The 12,685-nt window shown below is 42.4% G+C and overlaps 1 protein-coding gene across 1 annotated transcript in view; it reads left to right on the forward strand.

The window, feature by feature from the left end:
* Positions 1-12,685, forward strand: part of LOC308307510 (coiled-coil domain-containing protein 148-like) — a gene marked incomplete at its 3' end in the record, with an annotated part of 46,245 nt that overhangs the window by 13,727 nt on the left and 19,833 nt on the right. The window contains exons 7-10 of the mRNA XM_080752776.1: positions 5,881-5,976; positions 6,250-6,431; positions 7,927-8,065; positions 11,262-11,468. Of these exons, the coding sequence (XP_080608902.1) occupies positions 5,881-5,976; positions 6,250-6,431; positions 7,927-8,065; positions 11,262-11,468 (624 nt within the window). The remainder of the gene's footprint in view (positions 1-5,880; positions 5,977-6,249; positions 6,432-7,926; positions 8,066-11,261; positions 11,469-12,685) is intronic.

A 12,685-nucleotide genomic window follows, 5' to 3' on the forward strand; every position in this document is an offset into this window, starting at 1 on the left:
ATATATGAGCATAAAAAAGACTAGTATATAGGCTACATTATTATAAATAATGTACATTATTTATAATACTGTATATCATGGAAGTAAGGACAGCTTAATTTATTAAATGTTTGAAATAGCAGCAATTTGTATAGTGCGTGCAGGTGCACGAAAATGTCCTTGTGGTAAAAGTGTTGGTTTACCTTCCACACTTAGGGGGTAGGGATTTGGGCTAGTCCCAGTTGTCCTACGCCCAGTTGTCCTACGTCCCAGTTGTCCTACTGTGTCCCAGTTGTCCTACTGTAGCCTGGGCTGCCTGGCTGTATGGGCTAGTCCGCGAACAGACTGTAAAGCAAGCGATCTTCATCCCATCCATGAGTTTATCGTGCGCTCGTTAAATATAACGATTGCATTCACCACGGCTTCGTAACTCGCGCGGCCCTGGCCCGCTCTAAGGTCCGCTGGCCTTCGCGCCGCTTGCAATGGCGTGGACAATAATTACAGCAGTAGGACGGCGAATTTTCGGCGAGAGCTGTACACTACTTGAGTAGCTGTACGAATGCTGAGGTGGGGGTAGGCTACGTGTAGCTACTGGCTACCGTAGGACAACTGGGACACAGTAGGACAACTGGGACGTAGGACAATGGGCGTAGGACAACTGGGATTTTCCCAGGGATTTGATACCTGAGAAATACATGTGGGGGCACAGTGCAACTACAAATAAATGAGACACCAGGCTAGACAAAGAAACCACTCATTTCAATACATTTAGACCACTTCTCCATTGAACTCAATGGACCCATACATAGAATGCCATGTTCTTTTCTGTCGCCCTATTATTTTTATTGTGTGCATGTTCTATATGGCTATATGGGCGTATCAGCTTTGTTTATGGTTGTCTGAGTGAGGTGGTCTGCCTTTATGGACTTGTTTATGGTTAAACCCAAATCATAGTGACGAGCCATTGACCGATGGCCGGTCCGCCCACCCATTAGCCAATTTTAATAGGCCTATAGGATTTAATATAGGATGCAGTATATGGTGATCACTGATGTCATCATTATGACATCATTGTACTGACTTCATAGACTAGCCTCTATGTACTATGGTAATGAGTACCACACTGGGTACTCTGAGAGTACCCTGACAAGTACAATGGATGTAGCATAACCGGGTTATAAGCCATGCTGGTTGTTCATGTGGGAAGTGGAAGATAACCAGCCTACATAGCATTTAGCCTCTCCAGGTCAGTGCACGTCTCAATGAGAATATAGGTGGTTCTCTGAAAAGTCATTGAATTAATATTTTGCTCTGCGAATGCTCCAATTGTGTTTAATAATGTTTCTTATTTAGTATTTATTTAGTATTTATTTAGTGTCCTTGTCATCAAACTCTTCCTATACTGTATATGTGCCACATACTGTATACCTATGTCTTAGTCATTGGAACTGGCTGACGGAATGTAGTCCGTAAAGGGTCTGTGGATGGAAATTATAAGATTGTATTTCAACAGTGGCTTTTCAATGGATATTAGCATGTAAATTCCCTTCATGTGTTTTTGTGATTCACAGTTAGGTAATGATTTTCCTTTTTGCTGTATTCCAAAGATAGCTTAGGCTTTTATTAGTTTTATTCAAATATTTCCAAAATTCAAGTAGGCCTACTGCATGTTCTTCAAATTGCATGAAATACTTTTTAATACCCTCAGCCATTTTACTACAGAACGCTAACGGGAAAAGACAGCATTAGCTCGACCACCCAACCATGTCTGGTAGGGAGGGAAGGAAGGCTTTAACCTTGGATTATAATTATTTTTTGTGTGTAATTATAATTTTGACTTCGATTTGTGTCAATAGTTTTATTTGCCCCATGGGGACAAATAAAATTCGACTTACCTTTCCTTAAAGAATATTAGTTCTCTATTGCGTCCAAAGCATTTAATTTGAGAATTGGCCTCATGGTGGCACTATAAGAGGGCAACAATTTGGCTTCCATGTGGGAGTGTGTTTGCAAAGTTTCTCACCGATCGGTCTTTTCTAGTATAGTGAAAAATTACAGGAGACTGGGAGTGACACACAGCAAAGCCCGTCGGGCTCGGGACTCGATCCCGCGACTCGCTGTCAGACTGCATTAGAGCCTATATGTGTTTAATTAAATACCAGGCCATCGGGACTCAGCGTAGACTAAAGTCTAGCGTCCTCTGGAGACATTCTCACAAGGGCATCAAGATTTTGGCATGTTGGTTCTAGGTGTCTAATATTGGCATATAAATACTGTGGCATATTGGCATAATGAATAGGTCCTGGAATGGTAAATGAGGGCAAAGATGGTCCCACGTTTGACTTACTATAAAAGGAAGTGTTTGGGGTGAGAATATAATAATTGATATGAACATAATTTGATCAGAGATGGATTTTTCTGAGCATTTAAACCACACATAGAACTGCGACTTTAAGGCACCACCACTACCCTTCCAATGGACTGTTTTCCCTCCTGCTGTCGGGAAAGAGTTACAGCAGCATCAGAGCCAGATGCAGCAGGATGCTGAATAGATTATTCCCCAAGGCAGTGAGGAATGAGGATCACAAATGGAGTGTGCCCCCTGCCAATGCCCCCCTCAAACTGAAGTGAACTGGACTGGACTGGACTTGAATCGGGACCCCTGGCTAACTGCACTTTCTAAAATGCTCAATAGCACTTTAACATGCTGCACTGCTAACTTTTTAAATCTGGAACAGATTTCAACATTTTGTTGTTGTTCTGGCGCGACATACAGGGGACCTTTTGCCTATTGGCTGTCGCGGCCCCCCAGACAATGGGGGAAGGGGGGAAAAGAACTGCATTAGAGCCAATCACAATTTGAAGTGAGCCGGATCTCTGGAATCCGTTCCTTTCAAAGAGCCGTTCAAAAGACTGGCTCATTCTAGTTACTATAGTTACTTACTTTGTAGATTTTGATTATAATTACAACAAATAACTTATACAACCCTGTATACATTTATTTCTGACATATATATATAGGTACATACCTGCCATTTGAAAATAGCCGATCTACAAGCTCACAATGCGCTTACTTTGTAGATTTTGATTATAATTACAACAAATAACTTATACAACCCTGTATACATTTATTTCTGACATATATATAGGTACATACCTGCCATTTGAAAATAGCCGATCTACAAGCTCACAATGCGTCGCAACCGCGACGCATTGTGAGCTTGTAGATCTGCTATTTTCAAATGATTTTTCTACATTTTATTAATTGGGAAAACCTGTGAAACAGGACATTCTGCATAATGAGTACTTTCTACTATATTTTGATACCCATACTTTTGTACATTTACTCAAGTACATTAACATTCATAAATAAGGATAACGTGCCCACATAACCCCTCTTCTTTTTGTTGCGGTCCATTTTATGTTGTATTTTCCCAAAAAAGCCTCTTTATTTTATTTTTATTTTATTTCATGTTTTTTTTATTGTGTTATGTAGGTGGTGGGTGTTTGTGGTGGTGGTGTTTAAAAAAGATGTAAAAAATAAATAAAAAGAAAAGAAAATTATTGCAACTATGGACATAAAATGTGAATTATGAATTGAAATCATTGCAATAAAAAGTATATATATGGGGCTTTTAAGCCGTGACATCATTTTGTAGGCAGAGGAGAATCTGCCCCCAGAGCATTTTCTGTCCCTCGCTATTTCAAAAAACAACGACTAAAAAATAACGACTAAAGTATCATTCTAACACTTTCCTTTCAACAACAAAGAGAAGAAAAATGTGTAAATAGTAAAAATAGTAAAAAGATTCACGGAAACTGGGGGCAGAAATTCTCCTCTGCCTACAAAATGATGTCATACTTAACAGCCCCTATATATATATATATATATATATATAAAAGTACGTTAACAATCCAAACTTCTACTGTGGCAGAGTATTTCCACATTGATTGCAGTATTGATATTTGTACTTATGTAAAGGAATTGCCTACTTTTCCCCACAACTGTTCATTTAGAAAGGAACGGCTCCTTACTGCGAACCGGATCCCATCGTTCATTTCAAAGAGCCGTTCAAAAGACTCGATTCGTTCTCGAACGTCCCATCTCTAAACGGGAGCCAGAGAGAAAAGACTCTGCAGCTATCATTCTTTGTGTTATGCAACCAAATGTTTATTATACAGAGAGAATCATACACGTGTTGGACAATAAAAACATTGACAGCCAGGGGGAAAAAAATCCATGAAGGACACGGAATGCAATCGTTCACTCGCCGTTGGACTATTCTGGATGTGTGGCTAACGGCTAACGCTAACGTTAGCTAGCGCTAGCTGCAGGCTAACGCAGGCATGTTATACACAATTACTCATGGAATAAAACGGCGACCCAACTCTATGTTTGCTCTTCTACAAGCTCACAACGCGAGGAGGTTAAGTCTGTCAGAACCGTCAGATTATCTTCTGACTGAAGTTACACAAACACTGATTATGCTACATTTAGCACTCTTAGCTCGACCAATTTAGATAGGGCACGACACGAGTCACAGTGTTGCGCACGTTACGTAATAAATTCACTTCAACCTCGTGTTGAGCAGTTAAACCTATTTGCTACGTACGTCTACAAAAACGTTCATATTTCAAAGATAAAGTGCTTACTGAAGTCTCACAGATGTCACAGTATGGTACGCTCAAGCAGAATTACCCGTATCTTTCGTATTGTTTAATAAACAGCATTTTAATCCGATCAGACGTCATTTTCTGTTGTTTTTCAGCCATGCGACCCCATCGGTTGCGAGGTGTACTGCACTTAGATACATTAATACCTTTTTAGGGAAACGACGACCGATCGGATTAAAATGCTCCTCTTTAAATAATACGATCATTACGGGACATTCTGCTGGAGCGTACCCTATGGTGACATCCGTGAGCCTTCACTAAGCAATTTATTTTTGGAATCTGACCGTTTGTGTAGACGTACGTAGCAAATTGGTTAAACTGCTCAACAGCAGATTGTGTTGAATTCACGGTTGGCGCAGCGTAGCGTCTTTACATTTAGTCCAATAATGCTAATCTACAAAGCAATCCATCATGAATGACAAGCCTATACTATTGTTGCATTTAGGCTCTTTATTAAACTATAAGCCTGTGTTTTATTGCTACACAATAATGGTAAATAAAGTAGCTTACTCTAAAATAATCCATCCATCCATCCATCCATCTTCAACGGCTTATCCAGCATCGGGTCACTGGGGTAACAGTTCCAACTGAGATTTCTAGAGTTCCTTAATAATAATAATTAAAATAAACAATACTAATGATTATAATTGCGACCGTCAGGTCGCAGTTACTATGAAAACCTCCACCGCCTGTCTGTCCGTCAGTCTGTCTGTCACGTCACATCACACTTTTTTGCCCCTATCCATGTGAAATTTTCCACACACAATCCTTGTCTGCCAATCCACAACCTCCACCCTTCCAGGGACCCCCGCAGCTCCAGGGACCCCCGCCAAATTTTTTAAAACACATTTTTGAATACTGCTCCTACAGTTTTTGCCCTAAAATCACACAAATCGCTACACAGAATGTCTACACTTATCTCATCGACATGGATCTGTCCCATATAGCGCCACCATCAGGTCGATCTTTTAACACATTTTTGGACCTAAACTTTTTTTTTTTCTAATTTTTTTTTTCAAACTTTTTTTTTTTTCAAAAACATTTTTTTTTTCAAACTTTTTTTACACTAACTTCAACACACCAATCCACCAGATTTTATATTGACTGTGTGTCAATTCTTGTTTAAATGCACTGTGACTACATGCTGCTTACTACTTTGCATTGTGGGAGGTTTATTAGGGTTTGCCCCAATTTTAACCATGGTTCTATCTCGTCATTAACTGCCAGGTGAACTTTGTGAAAGACCAGCAAGCGGGCATCAGTGTGAAACTTATTGCTGAGAGTCTGGCCTTGGAGGAAGAGATTGCTGCTCTAGGTCTGGAGGTGAGAGATCCTTTGGCTTGATTCCATGCATAGACATTCTTTGGTTTGGTTTGGTTTGGTTTGATTGATTGATTGAATACTATATTAACAGTTTGCTAATAGTATAGTGGTGCAATTTTACATTTCGATTGCTAAAAGGATAACACAGAAAGCCGTGGGGGCTTGTTTCCGTTGTGGTCCTGTGTATTCAATTCATCGAGACAACATGCTTTGGTTTTAAACCTATCCAGTCTTTTTGGTATTAAAATTCCCAACCCACTCTATCCTGTCTAGAACCATGTTAGTAGTACCCAAGAGAATCTGCTGGACATGGACCACATTCCAGCGGAGGTGTTAGAAGCAGACTGCCCCTACCCTGAACTGAAGGAGTCACTGCTCCAGGCCTTCTGCTCCCTGACCGAAAAGTACCAGAGCAGACTCCAGGGTCTCCATGACAGCCTCCAACAAATGGGAAGGTTGGATTATTACGCTTCCTTTGCAGATCAGTCTCTCTTTCTTTTTCTTTTCTTTTTAAAGATTTGTGTTTTTATGCCTTTATTGATAGGACAGTAGACTGACAGGAAATGGGGGAGAGATGGGATTGGGGAGTGACACGCGGCAAACGTCGTCCGGATCGGGAATCGAACCGGCGCCGCCGCCAATCATCCATGCCTATGTGGCAATGCCTAAGTGGTATGCGCCTGGACCAGTAGGCCAGCCGGCGCCCCCAGTCTCTCCTTCTTAACCCTCCTGATTACATTAGATATGCTTTATTTCATGCCAGGGTAGAGAGACAGTAAACAAGGTAAAAGAGAAAGGAGAGGTGTGAGACAAGAGAGGGGGGTGGATTTGAACCCAGATCCTTGCGCACTAGGAGGATATTGGTCTGTGCACTGGAACTGGCTGAGCCACCATGGCACCCTTTCACACATTTAGTGCTTTGGAGTTGTTATCACTGTATGTACTGTATAACTCCATGACCAGCAGCTTGGCTCATGAACTGGCATACTCGTTTTTGCCAGACCCAGGGGGTCGGCCTACATAAGGCTTTGTCGGTCTGTCGGTCTGTCGGTCGGTCGGTCGGTCCCTCTTTTCCTCAGTGTCCCTCTTTTCCTCAGTGTGCCTGTGTTTGCCTCTGACTGCTCATCTGCCCCTCCCTTCCCTTGCTCGGCTGATTGCCTTGAGTGCCGTCACCTGTACGGGACCAGCTGAGTTGAGTTGGCTGACGAGCTGCTGAGACTATAAATTCCTGTGTGTTCATGTGTTATTTCAGTGCTGCAAAACATTTGCCCCACAGCCATACTAGTGAAAACAGCCCATCTACAAGCTCACAAACATTTCCAGCTGCTCAGCCTATAAAATCCTGTGTGTTCATGTGTTAGTTCAGTGCCATACTAGTCAAAACAGCCGATCTACAAGCTCACTACGCTTTGTTGCTGAGACTATAAAATCCTGTGTGTTCATGTGTTAGTTCAGTGCCATACTAGTGAAAACAGCCGATCTACAAGCTCACTACGCTTTGTTGCTGAGACTATAAAATCCTGTGTGTTCATGTGTTAGTTCAGTGCCATACTAGTTTTCATTGCGGGTCTGGCACAACCAGGTGACCTGGTCTAGTTTAAGTTATTTATGGGTCTATGTGCACCAACTTGTGCAGCTAGGCTTATGAACTGGACTACTAGTTTTAGTTGCAGATGGGCTATGTGCAATAACTAAGGATTATTGTTCCCAGTGACAGTTCTTTTGTGCTATTTATGCTTATTCAGTATATTTTCATATTTGTCTTTGTGCTGTGTTTTTAACTAACCTTACTGTATGCCTGTATGGGATGCCTGAATTTCCCCTCAGGGATTAATAAAGTAGGCATATCCCCCTATCTATATGTACATCCTAGAAATTTGTCACACAAAATGATGTTACATAGTGATGTTCAGATCTCTCAAAGTGGACCTCTGTTCTAATTTGCTTCAGGTTCTGTGGCTGGCCTGCAGAGGAGCACCAACGCTTCCAGCTGACAGTGGGCCAATACTCTCATGAAATGCCTAACCACAGAGCACTGTACATAGACATGCTACAAAGGCTCTTCCCACAGAAAACCAGAGAGCGGCTGGTGAGTCCTTTTGCCAAAGTTGGATGCAGTGTGTGTCAGAGTGCTCTGAAGAAAATTATTTGGTTTCCATGCATAAAACATAGACTCTTAACAAATGTTCTTGCATACAGATTATGCAAAACAGGCATGTACAACTGCAGGTCGCACGCACGCACGCACGCACGCACGCACGCCACACACACACACACACACACACACACACACACACACACACACACACACACACACACACACACACACACACACACACCACTGTCCCTGTAGCCCCACCACTCAAAAGTCTGCATCCTTTTTAACTCCCTTCTTCCTTCAGTGTATAACGCTAATGCAGAGAGTACCAGCCAGGCTCTCTTCTCATTGTAGTGCAGCATCAATCATGGACAGAGAAGGGGATTCAGATAGACGGACAGATACAACCACACAATGATCTGCACAGCAGACTGCAGGATGTGCCATGTCACCCTCCGTGGACAACTCCCTCACGCCACTACTGCTGCTCCCCATATCGCCATGACAACCGCCGTTCCCCCCCCCCCCGCCTTGACACCCTCAGACCTGTCCTCCTATCAGTTCCGGCTGGGTGCTACATTTAGAGTCCTGATCGTTCAGCCTCTGCTGGCTGGTGAGACGGAGAGCTATGTTTTCCCGGCTCTCATCCCTCGACACTTTTCTTACTTCCCCTCAAATAGATACAGAGTCAATGGAGTGCTGACTCCCAACTAATTCAGCTATTAGTCACAATTAGGCCTGCTCACTTAACACAGGTAATCACCACAAATTGCAAATGGAAATAGCTGACGCCTTGTTCATTCATAGTGTGCACACACATGACTCCAAAGATTGTATGTGGAAGAACTAAGAAGAATTAATTTACATTTTTGGGCGGATAGGTAAATTATGTTTGTTGTTTTTTAAACGTGAGGTCTTCCAGAATTATCTAAATGAGATTTCTTAAAACGATTCCCATTTTCTACATAGACACCAAATGAATCCTGTCTATTTGGCAGTCGTGGGCTTTCCCTCGTTTGTGTTCTGTCAGTCAGACAAGCAGGTCCAGTGTCAATACTTATAGTTGGCATGGGGATTATAGAAGTCATGTGACCAATAATGCTTTCTATGGAGTCAATTAGGATTAACTCCTCCAATGTTGCTCTCACTTTTAAATCAGAGCATTGGATTTTGTTTTCTTTACTCTACAATCCAACTCCATCTGCATTCAATAATGTCTGGGTGATGATGATGTCGTTTTCTGCTGATATTGTCAGTCTTCCTCTCAGATTACCATGCAGGAGAGAGACATTACAGCACTGTTTGATTGCAGGATTGTTAATGAGTACATTGGTACAGCTCAAACCCTCCTGTATCCACTTCAACTGGAAAATAAAGACACAGGCGTGTTGAAAATGCTGCCTTTGTGCTTTGACTGTGAAGACGTAAAGTGCCATTGCTGCAGTTTAACATTGTCAATTAGCCACTTTTGTGATTTAATTGTCCTTCTTCGCCTCTCTGTTCTTTTTAAAAGAGCAAAGGGATTTGGCTTTGATTGGATTATGAAGACAGTTTTTGTTTCTTTCTTGAATCACAAACATTGAGAATGAGATCTGTTTCTCTAGCTATTCAAATCATGTGGTGTGTAAAAAGAAAAAAAAGTAGATAGTTGTTCCCAATGTGTGGGTGTAATTGCTTCAGAGTTTCTTTTTCCCAGTTGATAATTTAGATTTTGATCTGTGTCCCTGATGGAAAGTGTTGTGTTCTCTAGTGTCCTAGTCTAATCTATCAGAGTATATTATGCCCCCTGGTGGAAGTAGCCTGCTACAGTTTTGATGATGAGCTCATCATTACAACTAAGTGCATGGGATGCCAAACGCATGCCACAAAGATTTGATGGGACACGTCCTCATAACGTTCTCTGGAATGTTTGAAGATGCTCCAGGGAGGTGTCTTCATTTCTTCATCCCAGGAAGGATCACTCCATATGATCCTTCCTGGGATGGATCCCCCTGCAGGGGACTGTCAGACCAGGAGCTAAAGTAGTGCAATGCCACTTTAAGAGCACTGTCTTTACGCAGCAAATGCACTGCGGTACACATTGGCGCATAAGTACAATATACACATTATGTTATGCACAGAGATTTTACACAAAAGCACACATCAGCAATTGCATACTGCAGGGCAAAATTACATACATACACATTGTGATGAGGCCCATCATCTCACATATTCACTGATTTGCATTTACACACAAAGGTATGTACCTTTGTCCAGGGTTCCAGGCTCACCAAGACAGCGGTTAAGGAAAGGTTGAAAACTAAGAGACGAAGAGGGGACAGATCTTTGCGAAGTTCTGAAGATGTGCATAAATAAACAGGTTTTTGCTTGACTGCCCCTGGCACTTCTGTTCCTGGCACTTGTCAGCGTACTCGTTTTCAATAAAACCAGCCAGCCGTCTAATGCCTTCCCACTGTCAGTTAGCCGCCATTAGCCCATAGATGAATATCATTCCCTCTGTTCCAATGAAGCAGCCATGTGGTGCTGCCGCTGTATGAGTGCTGACACAATGATGAATAACTACAGGCAGCCCTCACACTCGCACAACAGAACCATTTCCCTTCAGGACATTTCACACAGAGAGAGGGGAGAAGGTGCATGTTTAGACCCCAACACAGCCAGAGTTGTGAAAATAACACGGTTTCTGCACTGATCACGCTGCCCTTCTATGTAGGCTATATATAAAAACATATCTAAATGTTTAAAACATTGGCAAAGTGAATGGCAAATCGAGTGTCAAAGTGAGTTTAATGTCGTTTAATGCAAGTTTGGATGGATGGGCTGTCAATGCCAGGACGTTTTTTTTTTTTTGCCACTCAGTAGACGTTCCCGCATAACTTCCGGGTATGATGATGATGTCACACGCATACCCTCTATTCTGTGGTGTTTATGGATTTAGGTTTGCATGATACGTTAGATGACATGGAATGTCTGAGGCCAAAGTTATACTTCATTGTACTGCCGTATGGCTCAAGTTTTTCAGTTATTTGCGACGAGCAAAGTATGAATTGCGCAACAGAATATTAATGAATGAACATCATTGAAATGAATTAAACAGACTCAGTAATAACTTTTGAGTGTCACTCATGTCACTTGCCGGACCTCCCCATCAGTGACTGACCTCCCCATCATTCTTGTTATGTTCCAGACGGAGCACGAGCGAACCTGGGCCAGGCAGCACTTCAGCCAGGCCCAGGTGAACGTGATAATCCAGAGCTGGCAGCGGGACCGAGATGCCCTACTGACCAGGGCCCTGTTGACACTGGAGGAGGCCGGGCTTGCCCACCAGGAGGAGCTGGAGCTCCACAGAGACCGCCGACACCAGCAGCTCATCTGCTCTCGCCTCAGGGGCAAAGTTAGTGGATATTATGTTGTAGACACTATTTCACCAAGCGGAAGAGGTGTCCCTTAGATTAGAATATATGGAAGTAGCCGAAAATCCCCTCCCAACGGCTGCTGGGTTTGTGCCCAGCGTCATTATGGCTCAGAGAAGTACTTATGTGTCATGCATTATTACTGGCAGTTACGCCACAGTACAATGCCTACAGAGCATCAATTCCTTCAGGAGCAGAATCTATAACTGCAATACACCCGCTCAGTGTTCTGCACCCAATATAGAGCCCTATTTCTTTGTATGGTAGAATCATTCACATTTGCTAGAATTGGGGACATTGCGCCGGTATCTGTGGTATTCATTTTGCTTTATACTTACCTCAAAGGTTCATCATGTCGCCTCGAGTGTGGAGGTGTTACTTGTTCTGTGAATTACTTGGTTGGGCATGCAGACAGATATGTAGTATATATACACACTGACAAGGCTGCTTATTACACCAGCCAGCCTGCCAGTGGCTCACACTTTAGTTGCCACTTGGGATGGGCTGTGAATGCAAACAAGCTAATAAGGAAGGCCTTGTGTTGCTAGCATGATGTAGCTGTCTCCAGGGTGTGTGTGTGTGTGTGTGTGTGTGTGTGTGTGTGTGTGTGTGTGTGTGTGTGTGTGTGTGTGTGTGTGTGTGTGTGTGTGTGTGTGTGTGTGTGTGTGTGTGTGTGTGTGTGTGTGTGTGTGTGTGTGTGTGTGTGTGTGTGTGTGTGTGTGTGTGTGTCTCTCAATCAACTAGAAAGTCAAGTAGTTTAGGTATTGTTTGAGGACGTTTTGAACCAAACAATCAGCTTGATAAATATGTAATTACTTCTCTTGTCATGTGGTTATGACCAGCATATCACCTATGTTAGGTCCTTACAGTGAATTCCCACACAGGGATCAAAGATGGCTTATATTATACTATTTTATTGAGAAACCAGGTCATACTGTAGTTTGGTAATGTATGTGTATTTAGAGCATTGACAGAGTATTGTTGTTACAGGCGAACATTTTCAGCTTTTCAAAAATGTTCAAAAAACAACGTGTCGCATCGCTACCTGCTGTGAGCTTATAGATCAGCTATTTTCGCTACTTCCGCACAACACTGTCATAAAATGAAGCATAAAGTAGGGCAATCATTTATGAGAAAAAATGTATAAACAGATAACAATGGAGAATCGAGATACAAGGTTTCTGTTCAACAGCGACAA

This window comes from Nannobrachium achirus (assembly GCF_963921795.1).
Source record: "Nannobrachium achirus genome assembly, chromosome: 22".
Classification (NCBI taxonomy): Eukaryota; Metazoa; Chordata; class Actinopteri; order Myctophiformes; family Myctophidae; genus Nannobrachium; species Nannobrachium achirus.